This window comes from Platalea leucorodia, assembly GCF_965183815.1.
Source record: "Platalea leucorodia genome assembly, chromosome: 1".
Classification (NCBI taxonomy): domain Eukaryota; kingdom Metazoa; phylum Chordata; class Aves; order Pelecaniformes; family Threskiornithidae; genus Platalea; species Platalea leucorodia.
This window is the reverse complement of record NC_138823.1, coordinates 121,977,704-121,996,210: the sequence shown is the minus strand read 5'-3', so window position 1 is coordinate 121,996,210 and position 18,507 is coordinate 121,977,704. Positions and strand designations below refer to the sequence as shown.

The 18,507-nt window shown below is 46.6% G+C and overlaps 1 protein-coding gene across 1 annotated transcript; it reads left to right on the top strand.

Moving 5' to 3' along the window:
* Nucleotides 1-2,502: 2,502 nt before the first annotated feature.
* On the top strand, nucleotides 2,503-13,271 carry GGCT (gamma-glutamylcyclotransferase). Its single transcript, XM_082311087.1, has 4 exons — nucleotides 2,503-2,657; nucleotides 6,388-6,533; nucleotides 9,708-9,843; nucleotides 11,826-13,271. The coding sequence occupies exons 1-4, from the start codon at nucleotides 2,541-2,543 to the stop codon at nucleotides 11,970-11,972; spliced, it is 546 nt and encodes a 181-aa protein (XP_082167213.1). The 5' UTR covers nucleotides 2,503-2,540; the 3' UTR covers nucleotides 11,973-13,271.
* Nucleotides 13,272-18,507: the final 5,236 nt, after the last annotated feature.

Sequence of the window (18,507 nt, the reverse complement as noted above, 5' to 3'; positions counted from 1 at the left end):
TCAGAGCACACAGTGCATATTTGGGTGCTCTGTCAGTTATATTTTTAATAAAGGCTTTAATAAAAAAAGGCTTAATAAAAGCTGTTGGGAGTAGAGGTTTATATTTTCCAGATAGTTTAAAACCAAAGCTTACTATGACACTGACCCACACCGTCAGTGTCGGCCCTTCCAATCCGACTCTCACATCTATCACCCTCATCAATAGTTGAGAGGCTCCATGTGCTGTTTCCAAATTGCTGTGGGCCGTGCTGGGGAAGAAATGGGCTTCAGAAGTGCAAACTGATTGGCTCAGTTCAATTAAAAGTTAATCTAAACACCATAAATCTAGGTTTTACCTCAATAGCATTTGAATTAGCATTATGCTATATCTGGACTAGGTAAAACCAGCTTACACCATGCACACCAAAACCATGCTCCTGGAAATACTGGCTACTGCTCCTTGGTCACAGAACAGGCCTGGTATTCAGTACAGACCATAAAAAATGGAAACCTCAAGACATTTTAATTTGAAAATGCCTTTTTGAGTGATTAAATACTTAGAATTGCAAGTGGCAGTGTTTTAAATTAATTCTCGTCCCGTAAGTTTGATTGTAATTTTGCTAATAAAGGCTTCCACATGCGCAAACCCAGCTATGAGATCAGGGACTCGGTCTCCTCATTTGTCAGTCATCTAACTTCGTAATATGTAAGTCTCGATTTGAATAGCATGAAAAAGGACACAAGTTTAAGAGTTTCTCCTTCTTCAAAACATACATGCTTTTTGAATGAAAATCAGAATTGTTGTTGAAACTCTGGAGTGTTGAGAAAGAATGGCATTTTTTGTGCAGAACGTCCAAAGATTCAACAATGTAAAAAGTGTTATGAAAGGCTGCTTGGGGATATATTTTTAGAAGAAGGTTGTTTTGAGATTAAAAGGTAACAATTGCTACATGCTTCATTCCAATTCCTACATAAGATATTTTCTGTTTAGAGAGAAACGTCAAGCTTGGCTCTCAAGGGACAGCTCACAGCAAACCCAAACGGGCAGTTCAGCACGCACCAGTGCCTGGAAAACCTGTCCTCCGGCAGGCTTGGTCCCCGGGGCTGCCTGATCTCGGGCTACACAAAGCTGTGAGCTCTAGTTAAAAGCAGGGGGCCCTCCAGAAGCCTCTCCTGTGGGACCCCCACTGTCTCACAGCCATCTGTGCCTTTTTCTTGAAAGTGGCAGAAACTTCGCTATCTCTGAAAGCTCTTGCTTTCTGTCACCTCTGGTTGAAATTAGCCAATGGTCCAGAAGCTGCTGGAAGAGGAGAGAGATACACTTCTCCCCACGGAGTTCGTATTTCCTTAGGGAAAGGAGACTAAAAGCATGTACCAGAAGCAGATTTTCAAAAGATACGTTCAGCTACTCGCTGTTGTAAGGAGTAAGATTGAGAAACTCTTGCTGTTTAATCCTATGACCTGTGTAACAAGTGAACATGATGGTTCCCTCTCGCCCTAAAATATTTATTCCTACATAAGAAAAAAAAACCCCTCTAAAACCAGAAAACTGCTGGTCGTGAAGGATCAGAACCACATTTATCACTTCATGTGCTTTATGATGAATCAGAGTTTGCCCACACCTGTGCTGGGAAAACTAAAGCAGGGAAAACTAAAGCCGGGATTCAAACGGAGCGCCGCACATGTCCTCAAAGGAAGGAGCTCCTTCAGCTCTCCCACTCGCTGCTTTCCCCTCCGTATTGCGCGGGCGAGGACGTGCCCACGGACGGGGCGTTGTGCTGGATCGATCCTGGATCGATCCCATGCCTCACCCTTAATTGTTACACTATCGTTAATTACAGCCTTCTGTGGCTGTTTTGCTGTATTGTACGTGTACATACATATATATTGCTTCAGCGGCTTACGCTTAGGGGTAGCTAGAGACAAGGCCTCCTCCTGTCCCACTTGAGCATCGCTTATGCCAGGGAAAGGGAGGAAACGCCTCCCTGGGCCTCCCGTTCCGCCTGCCCGCACCTTCTCGCCCTTCACTCCTGTATATTCCCAGCTCGCTCTGCTCTGAGCGCTCCCCGCTGGGAAAAGTTGCACTATTTTACTTTTCGTGGAGCACACCTAAACTTCGTCCCCGTTCACGTTTCTCTGGGAGGCGGCCAGGAGGCTCGCCACCGAAATGCACGGGCTTGAACGCAGCAGGGGGAGCCCCGGCCCTCCCCGCTTTGGCACAGGGGGCTGCAGGCGCTGCTGGCTGACAGCGTGCGCCCCCACAGAGGACCCCTTCCTATAGGCAGCGGCTGACGCGACGAAACGTCAATGCACCTTGCTCTACGTCACCGCCCGCCAGAAGCCCGCATGACGTGTGCCGAAGGCGTTCCCCGCCGCTGCTACGTCACAGCGCCGTTACCTACCGGCTCCCACGTGGCGGCGGAAGTAGCGAAAGGGGGCGCGGCGCGCAGGCGGCGGCCAATGGCGGGCGGCTGCGCTCGGAGGCCCCGCCCAGGCGGCCGCCGGCGGGAGGGGGCCGGTAAAGCGGCGGGGCCGCGGCCGTGGCGGTGCGGGCCGGGCCGATGGAGGCGGGCGGCGGCGGCTTCTTCCTGTACTACGCGTACGGCAGCAACCTGCTGCGGGAGCGGCTGCTGCTGAGCAGCCCCTCGGCGGCGCTCTGCGCCCTGGCGCGCCTGCAGGTGCGGGCGGCGGCGTGGCGCTGCCGCGGGCGGGGACCGGGGGCCCGTGGGAGTCCTGCTGGAGCCGCGGGTGGGGACCGGGGGCCCGTGGGAGTCCTGCTGGAGCCACGAGTGGGGACCGGGGGCCCGTGGGAGTCCTGCTGGAGCCACGAGTGGGGACCGGGGGCCCGTGGGAGTCCTGCTGGAGCCACGAGTGGGGACCGGGGGCCCGTGGGAGTCCTGCTGGAGCCACGAGTGGGGACCGGGGGCCCGTGGGAGTCCTGCTGGAGCCGCGGGTGGGGACCGGGACCGGGGGCCCGTGGGAGTCCTGCTGGAGCCACGGGCGGGGACCGAGGGCCCGTGGGAGTCCTGCTGGAGCCACGAGTGGGGACCGGGGGCCCGTGGGAGTCCTGCTGGAGCGGCGCCGGGGCCCGGCCCCGCTGCCCGGCGCCGCAGGCCGGGCGGCCCTCCCGCGGTCCAGGCGGGGGGTGCCATCGGCGGTAACGCCGTGCCGCCTGGGCTGGGGGCCGCCGGCCGCCGGGGCCTGGTGTCCGGGCCGCCCTCGGGCAAAGGCAGCGCTTGCGGGAGCCCCAGCTGGGTGGGTGCTGCCTTACCGGGCCTGTAAGGCTGCCAGGGAAAAGACCCCGTGCGTGAGGAGTTACGAAGCTGAAGGTGTAAGCAGCAGGTGCTCGGTTGGGTTTATGGGATGAGTTTCTGGCACTTCTAAAAGGATGATGCTTCGTTAAAAAAAACCCAAATTTCGTCCTTGCCCTCTGCCACGCTGGTTGCAAGCGAGGAGCCATGCCCGTGCTGTGCATCAGGCGGGGTGCGGGCTTTCACACCCTCCTGCACGACTGCCATGGACGTCTCCGGCAGGTCTGCCCTGCCTGGCCTCATTAAGTGTTAGTGTATCCGCTTGGCTTTAACGGCGACTTGGGAATAGGAGCTGACGGTCATTAAGCTGTTGATGTACAGGTCTGTACAGCTGGAAGGGTCCTTGGAGGAGCAGAGCGTTGCCTGATAGCACTTAAGGATGCCTTGAAGGCTCTCTTGGGGTAACTGGCAGGAGACGATCTACGTTAGCGTGTATGAAGAAGTTCCAAAAACTTGTAATTAATAAACTCCCTGTAGTCAGATACTTGGTGTCTCTTGGGGCTGTCAGCCTGCCAGCTGAGGCCTGCTCCTGTAAAGCGTGTGGCGCTTACAGATACCACTGAGGAGCTGAACGTGCCGAGAGCCCAGCACCCTGCAGGATCAGACCTTGGCGGTGAGGAGGAGAGCAGCAGTATTGCACGCTTACCTTTGAATAAAAGCAAGCCCTACCCTTCGGCTCTCCTTCTGAGTTTCGGGTAGATTCCCAGGCTACGCAGTAGGTGTCTTTCCATGCTGCGGGTTAGCTGCCAGAGAGCTGGCGGTCAGGCGCTAGCCTTCCCGGCCGGCCTTCCAGCGGCTGCTGTGCTCCCTGCTAACACCGGGTGGCTTCCCTCCCTTGCTTCAAGCTGGAAAATCGCTGACGCTTGGGAGCGAGGAAGCCCACGAAGCCTGGAGCTGACTTCTGTTAATTGCTCTGTGGTAGTACCGTTGGCCTAAAAAAAGGAAAAACAGCCTGTGAACAGAGTACTTTGGATGCTAAACTAGAATATTAAATTCACTTCCCTCTGTTTTTATTTTTTAAAGCTTTGTTAATCTTCAATCAAAAACTGTAAGAAATGGGATGTGTAATAAGTACAGAAAGAGTGTTACACTGGTGCTTAGAAGAAGGGCCAAAGACCAAGCTCTTGACCCAAGGAAGTACCTAGCGTGTTTGTTCCCTCTTGCCTGCAGCGCCTGCTGCAGTTGCCCGCATGGCGTAACGTGGGGTTTCCCGCTTCCAGAACCAGGGCTGACCACGCGATTTCTGTACGGTCTCTGTTGCCCGTCTCGGGTGGTATCTGACTGTTTTATATACCCCCGTGCAGGTGTTCAGTACAGGTCAGGTCCAAGAAAATATAACTGGAGGAATAAAATAGAAATTGGTGCTTTTTTTTTTTTTTTTTTTTTTTTTTTTTAATTAACTAGACTGCTGTGAGCATGCATGGCTCTATGGGAGTATTTCCTTGGGACTGCCCTGCAAGCACTTGTCCACATCTATAACTTCATTCTGCGACTTGACTGGACTATTTACTTGTGTGCAAATTACTCAGGCTTGACTGTCTGCAGGGTCTAGTCCAGAGTCCTCCTCACACAGTAATCCTGCGACCCGAATATTGCAAAGCCGTTTTGCAGCAGCTTGTCGAATGGTTGATGACTACTGCGTCTAATTAAACTTTTTTCTAGTGAAATTAGTTTAATGGGGCACAGTTTATGGGGAAGGAAGATGACTGTATCGATGCAGTAAACAGTATGGCTTTGCAAGGCTGCTGATTATCACTTACACAAAAAAAAAAAAACCCTTAGTGTTCTGATCAGTGCTGTTGTTCTGTGTGTAAGCCTCCAGCTACTCAACTTCTGCAACCTTTTCCCTGTATCTCTTAGGACATATTACAAGAAGGTAATGTGTCTCAGAAAGTGAATATTAATATGTACATGCATATATTTCAAATCAAAGCTATCTTATAGCTTAAAGAAGGTGATCATGAGAAATAAGGAAAGCTATGGGGTTATATAGGTTTGGGTGGTTGTTGTTGTTATTTTTAATCCTTTTTGCCTTTGCTAGATTTTTGTTGTTGTGGTTAAGCAGGTAGTCTTCCTTAAAGTTGGGTTTGTTTTGGTTTTTTTCTTCTCTACTGCTAGGGAGGGATCCACAAATTGACTGACCAGTAAGAGAGGAAACTGAGTGTATGGAGTCAGATGGGAAATTACACTAGAAAAATGCAAGAACCTGTTATTCTCTTTTGCCTATGTCGTAATATTTGATATTACTTGTAAGAAGTTCTAAAAGAATGTTTCAACTTGCAAAAACCTGAATAAGCTCACTCAAGGAGGCATACGCCTTGGCTTAAAAATACACAAGAATGTTCCAGTTGAGTGATGAGATGGCACAAAGCACTGGAAAATACACAGGATGGTATTTTATAATTGGGCAGTTGTATTAGACAGGACCCAAAGCTCATCATCTTGTAGGCTTTTTTTACCCTTACTATTTTCCCAGACCCTGCATGGTAGCATTTAAGTCTTGTAACAGCACCAAAAGCTGCAAAGGAATGGGCACCAGGTAGGCGTGCCTTTTGAGGAATGAGAAGGCGGCAGTAGTCGGTTCTCGCTGCTGTGGTACGCCTCAGCCCAGGGCCCTTCGGATTGTCTAACGGGAAGCACATCAGCACTCCTGTCCCTGCCAACTTGGACAAAAGTCAAGCTGACACTTCTTCAGCACTACTGTGTCTACTGCAGAATATGTGCCACTCTTGAAAAAGGGCTATCTCCGCTTTCTTCTCACTGCTAGAAACTGTTAGCTAATGTTTAGGCCAGGCTACTAAGAGGTTTGGATGTTGATCCAGGTCTCCGCAGACCCAAGACTTTTATCAGTAGTGCTCTCTGCCAGATCTCTCTTCCCTTTGTCCCAAGGCTGCCGTTTCTCACGGGGAGGTGGAAAAGGCTGACTTCAGCCCCTCGTGAGGTGGGAGCTGGATCAGATCCCGCCTGTCTCTTCTTCCTTCTGTGGCTCCAACTGACTACTTGTAGACTCTCCTTTAGCTGCCCCTTTCATGTCGAGAATAGCCAACAGCCCATATCTTAAGTGGAAACTGATTCTCCGCATTGGTTTCATTTGCAGGATTTTAAGCTCGAGTTTGGCCACCATCAAGGCAGGACAAGTTCCGTCTGGCATGGAGGTACAGCTACCATTGTTCAGAGCCCCGGAGACGAAGTATGGGGAATAGTGTGGAAAATGAACGCTAGCAATTTAAGTTCACTGGATAAGTAGGTGACTTAACTTTTGCTGTCTTCTACTATTTTAAAGAGCAATTGAAAAGTAGTAGTTAATTTTTGGTAGAGAGCTGTGTGGAAGCTTTGGTGTTGGAATCAAGATGCTTTGAATATGTGAATTTCACTTCACGGTACATGTATTGACTTCTAACACATTTGTGATTAAAATGGCTTTGTTTTCAAGCTAAAGCTACTTAGTGGTATTTTAATAAGGTGTGGACCTTGATTTGAAGCTGATATATTGGTCAGGCTCCTTGCCTTTTTTTTTTTTTTTTTTTTAAAATCCCTGTCCTCACAATGTCCTGTCCCTTAAATTAGTCTAAACTCTGTATTTGTCCTGTGACACTTTTCCCGTTGCTTCAGGGAGAGTTCCCTTTGAGACCGACATCACTTTCTGTCTCTATAGATCTGTAGACTCCAATTGTAGTGGAAAAGGAAGAGATGAGGACAAGACTTTGCAGAAGAGGAGGAGATCTTTAATACAGGCAAAGGGACCTTTTGAGGAGGTTATTTTGTATGTCGTCTTTTCTAAGGATTCAAACTTTTGTGAACCTGAGCTGGGGTGGTTTTGTTTTTTCCTTTGAATGGGAGAGGCTGCCTGCACCATTACAATGCATGGAGGAGAATGTTCCACCTCTGCCTGATAATTAAGACAAGTTTAAGGCAACTTGAGCAAGTTGTTCCCAGGCTGAAGTCTGGAGGACCACCTGGGTAAACAAATCAAGGAGCAGTATAACTTCTTGCAGGGTCTAAGGCACGACTTAGAACTTAATCTCCAAAACTTTGGCTGGTGAAATGTGCTTATTGCAGCTTTTGGGATGCGCCTGCACGGCATGGTGCTTCTGGTACACAAGGATCGTTTGTTCAGAGCAGTTCATCACTGTCAATTAATTCCAGCAGAAATCTGGGCTAGTGAGGCTAAGGAAGCAGGGTATATTAAACCCATTGAAAGTGTTACACTAATACAGTTGTTCTGCCTCTGGTACTGTTGCAATTTTGGTTATGGTTGCACTGTGCTGTGTAGACGTGTCCTCATAGCCTTGGCTGTGAAACTTGAAGTTCCAACTTGCTTTTCATTGCCTACAGTGAACCTGAAATACAACAGAAACTGTTGCCCAAGTTCTGTTAGCGTATCCTGGGAATGGGCACTCTCAGCACTCTCAAGTCCTGGTGGGGAGAGTTAGTCCCAAGCAGGAGGGCATCCACCTGGTATGCTTCTGGTTGGGGAGAGCTTCACGTGTCCCTGCTTTATTATCTCCTCAGGTCCCCCTCTGTTGCTTACACTGGCACTTACCTCCTGGGCACCTTTCTGCTGGCCTTTACTGAAATCTCCTGATTTACCATGCTTTCCTAAAGCGTAAACTTCAGAAGTATAAAGATGCTGTCTGGCAGCATCTGCTTTGACGGTAACACTGTGTTCCCCCTATGGGGACAGCGTTTTGTATTTTAACTTCTAAAGTGTTGTTTACATACTATAGCATTGCAGATCCCTGGCATTTGTTGGACAGGGGATAAATCTTAATGCTGGCTAAGATGCTAGAGACTTGAGCGCTATACTGTCACCAAAAACTGCAGGATGGACACTAGCATTAAAGATTGCTTTTTCCCAGCTGCCTCATTGATGCCATGAAGGTGGACTGGAAACGGAAGGAAACAGGATGGTGTTCTTGGCTTTTGTAACGATAGTCGATAGTGCTTCTCTAAGGATTGCTCCTAACCAACTCAAAAGAGCTTGCATGTGTTCCTGCTGAAGATCTTGGGATTCTTTGGCTGTGCGCAAGCAGATATATTTGTAAGCTCTCAACCAAGTTATTTCCTGGAATTTCCATGTATCAAGAAAAATAAATTTCATTATTTGTGTGTGTCCCCCCCCTCCCCCTTCCTCCGCCAATCTGGATAAAGAAGTCTGTGCTTTGTTATCCAGAAGCAGAGGAGGGAACATGTAATTGATGCTGCATGTCGATAGTTGAAATACTAGTAAAACAACATAATATAGAGAAAACAAATGTGGGAGGGGAATCTTTTGCTTAGATGGCTGAACTTTTTGGCTTCAAATGCATTTTGGTGCTGTCTCATGGTCAGATTTTTTTTGTCCTCTGTACTTCACAAATCTATAAGTTACAGAATAAATCATGACTTTTCCTCATATATCCTAGCAATGGACATGACTTAACTATAATATTTTTCTTGCTCTCACACACCCATGTGACTTATTTTGCAGTCTGTTGGCCTTGAATCCGCAGTTAGCTTCCAGTCTCTACTCCCACTTAACCTAGTTACTCATGCGACATGGGCCGTGTTACATACGTTAAATAACTTGAAATGGTAGTAAGTCTTTGAAAGAAAGATAAGTAGTCAAAACTACATTTTGATGAGCAGCATTAAAACCCATGTTGCCACTCATATCTAAAGCACATCTGAAGTTAATTGTGCTATGAATTCTGTCTTGTATTACTTAAGCTTCTTGTTTACTTCTTACTATTTCCTCAGACTTTTATTGGTGACTAAATGCTAATGGTTAAAGGGAACAAGTAGCCTTGTTTTTGAGTTTGGTTTTGTTTTCCTAAGACAGCATGATCTTGCTAATAAAAAAATAACAAAATGGGTTTTGCTCTGATCTAACTCATTGCATTGCTGTACACATCTTGTACAAATTAAAGGGCGTCTTGGATTATTCGCTGGAATGTGCACTGCAAGAGTTGTGCAAGTTTCCCCTTATTCAAATGTAACACAATGGGCAAGGTAAAACTTTGCAATTGTTTCATTATCTGAGTGGAAGGTACTGAATGATATGTGCCTGGCTCATTAATTCTGATAATCTTGGTTGTGTTTCTCTTGTAGATTATCAGACTTGCACAGTAATTAATTCACAAGGAGTATTCTCTCTCTAACTTTGCAAGTTAACCACTAGTCGTCTTTCTGACAGAGCTGAAATGATAAAAGTGAATGCTGCTGCTTCTTTAGAAGCTTATTGTTGGATACGAAACAAGTTTGCACAAAAAGTACTGGAATATGTTTTGCTTTATTTGTTTTGTTTTAAGTCTGTTAACAGCGCAGACCAGTGTCCTGCCTTGAATTCTGTTACAATAAATGCATAGGTTTAATTGCACAATTTGTTTGAAAGATGCATCAGTTATTCGGCATGAAAGGAATATATGTCCTTTACAGGCAAGAGGGAGTTGAAGATGGCATTTATGTCCCAATAGAAGTTAATGTCCACACTCAAGCAGGAAAGGTACTGACCTGTCGAAGCTACCAGATGAAGGACTATGTCTGTGGTCCCCCTTCTCCTCAGTATAAAAAGGTATGTGTTGCATCACTGTAATTTTGGAAAGAATGAACAGAAATATAAATGCAGTACTTCTATTTAATAACTACTTTATTTACAGTTTATGGAAGGCATGAATAACTCTAATGTAAAGGTATAACTTAATCTTTGTGCAATGTAATAGTGTAATGATGCTCGCAGAAGGTTGCTAGCTCTTAAAGGCCTGCTAAATCAGTTCTATTTTTTGGCTTAGTTATGCCTTACATGAAGCCTCTGTTTAACTTGTGAATTACTTATGACTGACACAAGGATTTCGAGGGTGTTGTTTACATATATGCAGCAACTCTCTGTTTGAAAAATGAACGTGCTCTACGAAAAGGACAGAGGGAAGCTTCTGTGGGGAGAGTACAGCGCCTGGCTTGTAGTCTCAAGGACATGGATTATCCCTATTGTCTTATGAAGTATCTTACTATCATTTAATACAGGAGTCCACCTGCCTCCTTTTACCAGATGCATCATCAGTATATCACAGGACTTCCAGCAACATTGCAGAGCACTGCAGGGTTCCCACTTGATGGCTGGTGAGGCAGAGGTGTTTCAACACTGTTCTGCAACACGCTGACTCTATAGAGACATATGATCCAGTCACACAGCAGGCCTGACCTGCTTAGCTTGTGAGATCTGATGCGGGCCTAGCCTCGGGTGGCATGACTGCATGTCTGGAATTGTGCAGCTATTAGCAGTTGCAGATAGACGTAACTGTAACATGTTGACTTTTTCTACCGAAAGCAAAGAAACAGGGCTTGAGCTTGTTAAATCCCAAGTGTGCCGCCTTCTCTTAACTGAGGAACTCGCTTCTGTGAATCAGCTTCCAGGGGCATAGCTAAGGCCAGCTACTGCAGGACTTCTGAAGAGAAAGCTTGCTTAGAAAGCAGGCTCTGCTACTTCACAAACCTCCTCCCTGCCAACCCGCTTTCTGTCAAGACAGATCTTTAGGGCTTTTCAGGGAGTTAATACCTAGTCTGCTGCTGCGTGTCAGCTCTCACTAGTACGCTGTAAGAGCAGACCTCCAATACTGGCAACTTTATCTAGCTAAACATTCCCTCCTGCTGTTGTCAGGGTCAGTTGTTGGTTCTCTTCTCCCCCTCTGTGCTCCCAGCTTATATTTGTTTAAGTTAACCAGGCAGGAAGGCTAAAAATTTAGTACAGGTGACTGCATCGGCACAGTGATCTACGTCCATCTACTGTTGCGTACTTCTTGTGGCAAAGTTCATCCTTTCTAGACACCTCATCCTTGAATTTCCTGGCTGTTGAATGCATGAAAGAATATTTACAATAGTGTCAGCTTTTAAAATCTGTGTATTTATCTATTCATTCCTATATGGGAGCTCGCTGGTGTCTCTTTCGAGCCTTGGCTCCTACAGCCCACTCTTTCTCTCACTGTCACTTCTCTTCTCTTGCACCAATACTTAAGTTTATTTTGGATGTAGAAGGAAAGCTGCAGTAACAAACTCTAAGGAATTTGTGCTTTTTCACTAAGCTAAGTATCTGTTTCTGTTACTCCTATAACCTCTCCAGGTACTCACTGTTGTGCTTTGGATTCGAACAGCTTAGTTTTAAAAATAACTTCAATAATATTCACTGCTTCTCACTCAGATGTGATACTAAGGCTGGCTAAACGCATAAAAAGTAGTTCTCATCTTCACTGGAAGAAAGAATGGAATAACTGAATAACAGCTTAATTGTACAGTCTTGTGTGCATTAGTAACATTTCAGAATCTTAGGGGTACGCCTTAATAGTTACAAGCCTTTTCTGAGTAATTTTGTTGACACTATTAAGGTCTTCAGTGGTCTTCCAGAAGCCTTTGGCTATCTTTAGGTACAAATAGCATTATTTGGGATTAATTCTCCTGTTACCTTAAGTGGTTCTTCCCCTCCGAGTACATGTTTGGAGGGGGTCTGTCCTTCCTAACACTATTATTGAAGGATTTTTTTTTTTCTTTCCCATTTGATTATAGGTTATCTGCATGGGTGCGAAACAGAACGGCTTGCCAACTGAATATCAGAAGAAATTAGAAGCTATTGAAACTAATAACTATGCAGGGCCGCTGCCAATCATGGAAGAGATTGAAGCTGCTATTGAAGCAAAGAAAAGTTCTGTGTAGAATACTTCTGCACTTCCTTGGCCATTCACCTTGATTTAGATACCTCTCCTCACTGTGCTGATCAGCAGTTTCTTTATTTATCAAGAGAAGATGAGTTTGCTGTGCATCTACAGTAAGCCATTAGACATAATTTGCAGTCTGAAGACGCACAGAGATTGGTAACTTCTTCGCTTTGTATATATAGCTTGAGTACATGCTGAAGTTTTTGCAGATTTGGAAATTACCTTTTTGTAGTTGTCATGCAGTGCTGCACACAAATTTGTGCATCATGTCCTGTTTACAGACCTTTCTAAAAGAAGGCGGCCATCTTGCCAGGTACTGGCATCTGTTGCCTTCTGTGGAATAAGGGCTGCAGGCTCAGGCCCTTTGTTTTTAAATGTTGTATACACAATTATCAAGAATTTCAAAGATTTGTTAGAGTGGAAAGTAGACTCAAAACTCTAAACCAAGACTAAACTTTTTTTTTCCTCTGCTGCTTCTCTTAATGGTTTAAAGCCCAACCTATCCTTCAGATACACCTTCAGTATGGAGCTCCTGTTTCTGTTTATATAGTTAGTAAAGAAAGCAGAGTAATTTTTGGTAACTGTCTCTGTTTTTAAGTGTTAGTCCAAAAGGCAACCAAGGCCTGAAGACAACATTCAGCAAAGGATCTCACTCAAAGCATAATGGCCACCTCCTTTCTATGTCTAGGAATCATTATAGGTGAACTGGTTAGGTATAACCAACAGATTTTGAAGAATTTGTTTTATTTAGGTAATTCCAAGGCTTTTTAAATTAGCTTTTTGACTGGCTCACTTGTTATCTAGGCCTTGGTCTCATGTCCAGTGAAATCAGGAAGTCTCCTGTGAGTCCTAGCGCTTTTGTTTATCTATTAAACTCCAGATGAACAGACTTGGCCTCTCTTTCCCCCTCTGCCCCCCGCCCCCAGCTTTGACAATCATCTCCTGCAAAATTGGAAGCTCTTGTACGGTTTAGAGTACTTAACTTATCTTTATGGTACTTGGCAGCCTCTGTAGGTAGTCTGTGGGGGACAAGGAGAATTTGACAACCTGGAAGATGTCAAACAACCAAACTTTGGCTTATCTTCTGTGTGGTGTATTTTTTTTTTTTCCTCTTGATGTACAGAGGGGGTGTAAGATCTAATCAGTGTCACCGTGTGAATGCTTAGATAGACAAATGACAAAGTAACAGACTTACCATGTCTTCTCTGCATAAAATTTTTCTGTGAACTGCCAGGGATGTCTAGGTGCTGTCCTGATGCCACATGCCCATTTCCAGAGTTGGGCACTGTGGCTGCAGTAAAACATGGTACTTTCTGTATTAGCACTGTCTAGTCTGAAACTGGGTAAATAAAATTGCAATTACCAAACCTCTCCTGTGTCTGTTCAACGCATGCTTCAAGAATATTGGTGTGGCTTATGTAAGTGAAAGCTGGCAATATGGAAATGTAACTGAAACGTCCATTGGCTATTTGCATTTTGAATGGATGCAGTTTTGGTACGGAGGGCAAAACTGTGCACGAACACGCTCCTCAACATCACTTCTTTTGCTTTACCCTTACCAGGCTCCTTTGGCCTTTTGAACTTTTCCATTTTCTTCTTGCAACAGTAAAATACCTATGTAAAATTAATACCCTGACAGCCTCCTTGGAGGGAGCTGACAGGAGGTACTTGATGCCTCCCGTTGAGGAAAATGGTGGGAGCTCCTGAAGGCCGCCTCCCCTGAGGCGGGACCCCCGGCACCCCTCTCGGGGGAAGAGGCCTTCCGCCATGCCGGTGGGGAGAGGGAAAGGCGGTGTTCGTGAAGGAGACGAGGCCTTCGGCCATACCTGCGTGGGGAGGAGCCGCTTCCCGCCAGGGAGGAGAGACCGTGTGTGGGGCGGGAGCTGCTCGCCGGCCGGCCGGGGGTGGAGGGAAGCACCCGTGGGCCGGCCGCCGCCCCGCTCCTCCCCTCGCCTGCGTCCCTTCGCCGCCGCGGTGAGTGCAGGGGAAGGGCCAGGGGCGGAGGAGGGTCGCCGGGCCGCCGCCCGCCTCGCTCCCCACTCACGATCGGCGGCTGCGTGCGTGTGGGAGGGCGGCCGCCATGTCGTGAGGGGTGGGCGGCGCGGGGGGACGGGGGGCTCGGGGCCGGCGGGAAGGGGGGCGTTAGGCGGCGGGTCAGCGGCCGGCGCCGGGTCAGCGGCCGGCGCCGGGGGAGGGAGGGTGTACGTCAAAGTTTGTGCTTTTGGTAAATCGAAGTTTCTCTGTCACCGCGGGAAGGGCTGCGAGGTGGAAGGGGAAGGGCTGCGCCCCGGCGGCTCCCGCGGGCGTCTGCCTCTTGGTGAACTTCTCGCGCTCCCGAATTGAAAATTTTGGGACTTTTTCGTGTTTCTTTAGCAGGGGCCCTTCCCGCCTCCGGGGAGGAGGTGTCCGTGTGACAGGCGGTGTTAGGCAGAGAGCGAGGAGAGGGGAGCGGGGCCAGCCCGGACGGGCAGCGGTGCCCCCCGCAGCTCCTCGGCGAGGGAAACAGCGCCTTCATACGAAATACAGCAACGCTACCAGGAATAAATACTGTTACAGATGCTGGACGGTGATGTCATTTTCCTGAAGGCCGTTGGGGAAGGGTGGCGAGGTCCTGAAGGGCGGCGGAGGTGGGAGGGAGGCGGCGGGCATGGCTTACCTGCCGGGGGCCCGCGCCCGCCTCGCCTTTCCCGTGAGCGACGGATAAAACGGGGGGGAAGGCCATTTGCTGGCCTTAAGCCCGACTGAAGATCCGTATCCATGCGTGGACTCAACGCCGGAGTCGTTTAGGCCTCGGTGCTTTGCTCGCTTTAACGCCAAAGCGGCTGAAGGAGAGGGAGGCCGGAGCGGTTTGCCTGGGCTGCGCTGGTGCCCCGTGGCTGTGGGGAGGCCGGGCCGTGGCGTGGCGTGGCATGGCATGGCGGGAGGGTGGCCTTCCTCCACGCCAGGGTGTTGCTGGCACCAGCAGTTAACGCTGTCCCACGTTGATACCCAAGCAGTTCCCGCTCAGGACCCCGTTTTGCTGGATCAATGGATGCGCAGGCACAACCGAGCGGTGGTCTTCGGCAGGTGAAGTGGCTGTAGCTAATTAGGTTTGCTGTTAATGACCAGAAGAAAGCTTGGGAGATAGAATTAGGAGAGCTGTGAATATGCGATTCCATCAATCGCAACTTTAATTGTAGAATTCACTGCAGGTTGAATGTGAAAATAGTAAATAATAGTAGAGAAGCGGTTCCATTTTTTAGATATACCAGTAAATTGTTCCCCTCTTCCATCTCTTAAAAAAATCCCCGAGATTTCTCTGATTGAAGAAAATTTCCTTGCTTTTTAGTAATGGTTCCTTCTTATTTATTGAACTTTTCCCACCAGAAAAGAGTTATCAGGAAGGCACATAAAATCTTTTTGACAGAGGCTTGTTAATTCATCCAAACATTGTATATAAAGTTCTGCTTCTTTAAAAGTAAGCTGTTAGGAAATGTAGCAGCAAAACCTGTGAGGGATATGAATATTTCTGTAAAAGCCTGGGCCTTTTAAACAAAAGCTTGTCAGTTTACCAGGTGGAGGCAGAAAGAATTTCTTCTGTGTTCTTTTATATCTGTTGCTCTTCAAACAACTAGGGATGGCTACGAAAGTTTATCCTACAGTCAAAGGAAAGAGAGACAGGGGAGGGGGGAAAAAATCACTGAAAGATGCTGATATCGGTGACCCCAGAGCAATGCAAAATCACATGAGTTGTAATGGATTTACACTAGCGTGATGTTAACATATGGCTTCCAGGGCATTTATTGACATACATTGATGATGATAGTTACACAGAGATTGTAAACTAGGGTATGACGAATGTGTTATACCTCATAGATACAGAGTATCGTTTAAGATCAGTACAGGGACTCCGTACAAGCTCTACTAATGCACCATTTGTGCTATAAAAATAAAAGGCTATTTTTTCTTACCTATGGGAAATAAATACGTTACACTGCTGCTCATCAAAACATGCAGACTTTTTGTGTAGTATACGTGCCCATTTGCTTCCAATCTCTACACTTTTTTTACTGTTCTTGAACTATGTAAAATAGTTGAGGTTGTTTCAAAGGTGAGAGCTGCTGTGTGGAAATACATTCTGTCTTACTCATTTGTTATGAAAGACTAGCTGCTGTGGCACACATGAAATAAGGTGTGGAAAATCAGTCTCTCTTCTGTCTCTCCCGGTGATAGCAAATAGTTGAGTTTTGACTGGCCTGACTGAGACTAGATTCCCATTATTAATGAAAAAGCACGTCAAAGTCTCCAGTTCGCCTCTTCCTGTAATGACTGCAGTTGGGTGGCTGGCATTGTAAAACAGCTTTTCTCAGGAAACAAATCTGACTTGGAGACACAAAGGGCACAGATTTTCATGTGAAACGGGGCACTATTTTCATACAGCCACTTCCGTAAGAGTAATTGCATTTTGAATACTAGAGGCAGAAGGCTATACCAACTGGGACTCCACTAGCCCTGGGCTGGCACTGTGGTTTGTGTGTGTGCTTCGCTGTTGTCCTGCTAGAGCTGGCTGCTAGGTGCTGTGAAAATCCTGAAGATATTCCAGCTACTGGCTGCTGATAGCTAGGTATGTGGCATAGCACTTTTTTTCACAGGCAATTTAGAGGAACGGTTTTTGTCAGAATGGCAAGACTACAAAAGAAGTAGTATTGACTGAGTTTTCAGCTCTTCAGAAATATTCTCGTTTGGTCTTAAATCAGCTGCACTAAGGAAACAGCTGTTAATTGATTTGCTCCTTGTATTGCCTTTACTGCTTCATCCTACGCAATCTCCTTGGGAGCAGCCAGCTCAGTGATGAGTGAATTCCCTAGTTTACCCAAAACTTTTTTTTAGCTGTTCTTTAAGATCCTTCAGCCCCTTTATCTATAATGTCTACATTTAGTAAAACCTTGTTGTGTTACATGTTAATGCTAGCGATAAACCAGAGTATCCTTCAAAACCAGAGGAGTTGCAGCACTGGAAGTTGAACAGGCAGAGCGGTTTTGTTAGAAGAAGAGCAAGGAGATCTTAGTGAAAAGAGGATGTGAGAAGGGCAGGGCCAGGAAAGATATAAATGTATATATGCTTGCACAATGCTGAGAATAGAGGGAAGTCAGAAGAACTGCTAGATAAAAGTGCCAGTGCCTTCATGCAGAGGCCATCAACACCGCTGCAGCTTATTGACATGGATTAAGCAAAACCTTGCTGTAAGCACCAATACTGTTACTGTACCTCTTACTATGACAAATCGCATTTCCCTTTTTCATTTCCCTCCTTATCCCTGGCCTGATCCCCATCTTAGTTCCTCTTTGTTATTCTCAGTTATGCAGGCTTGTGGTATGCACCTTGCCAAACTTGCCGTTGCTTCTTACATCCCTTCAATCCCCATTGACACTTCATTTGGCCAAGGCCCTGTCTTCTGTCTCTTCTTTGCCTTTACAATTGATGGGTGAGCACTCTGCGCTCTGGTTCTTTTTAATTCCTGGTAGTCTGTTTTCCGTCTTCTTCACTTGACCGAGGCTGCTGTCCTCAAAATGGCTAACTGAATTTCCTTTCCAACATCATTGGTAGCCTGTTGAGTAAATCATGTTTTTTTTTATTTTTCCTCTCAGGAGCAAGAAGTCCATTCTGTTCCCAGGTAGGAAGCTTTTCCCCGTAAGTGTCTCTCCTGTTGTCTCCCCATAGCAGACTCCTGCTTCGCCCAGGTATCATCTCTCTTGTCTCTCTCCATTCCTCCTTAGGTGTTCTGCTCCTTCAGGCTTGAAAAATCTTTTCATTTCTCCCCCTGTGTATATATACCTTTATACCTTTCTGTTTATAAACCTTAATGCCAATGTTCATTTCTCTAAATAGGTGTGTTCACAAACTGTTGCTATTAGAACAGGTGATCTCTATCGTAACTTAGTGAAGTTTTACAAAGGATTGTAAGAGCCTCAAGGTGGACTTCATGAAAATTATTTTATTCATTAGCCCTTTCAGAAATGGAACAGTTCCAGAAATGAGGCAGTAGTTCTCAGCAGTGGGTACTTTTAGACCTTGGTCAGTGCACTGAGGTGTCTCACGTTAATGTATGTCTCAGTCTTTTCTACCAGCGTCCCCATGACTGATGCCACATCGGTCGCAAGAATTGCACTGCAATTGAATCCAGCATCTGGAGTGCCCAAGATAAGGCAAAGAACACTATATGCACTCTAGCACGCAAATGCTTTCAACGCATATTTATAAGCTCCATAAGCATTTACTTTTAAACATACCAGATGTGTAACCTAGCATTGTAAAACTAACAGATTCTTGTAAAAAGAGGCTTAGTACTTTGTAACCCTGTGATCCCTCACTGAAAAGACTGATGTTAAAGCACTATGGAAGCTGGGACTCTTTCCAGAAAGAGAGGTGATGGACTTGCAGATAAGTTGGAGACCACATGATGTCAACACGTTGGCCTCGTGTTTAAAAAATAAAAAAACCCCAAGCCTCTCCTGCCCTGCCCCCAGCAAAACAGAATCATGTATGTCAGAATC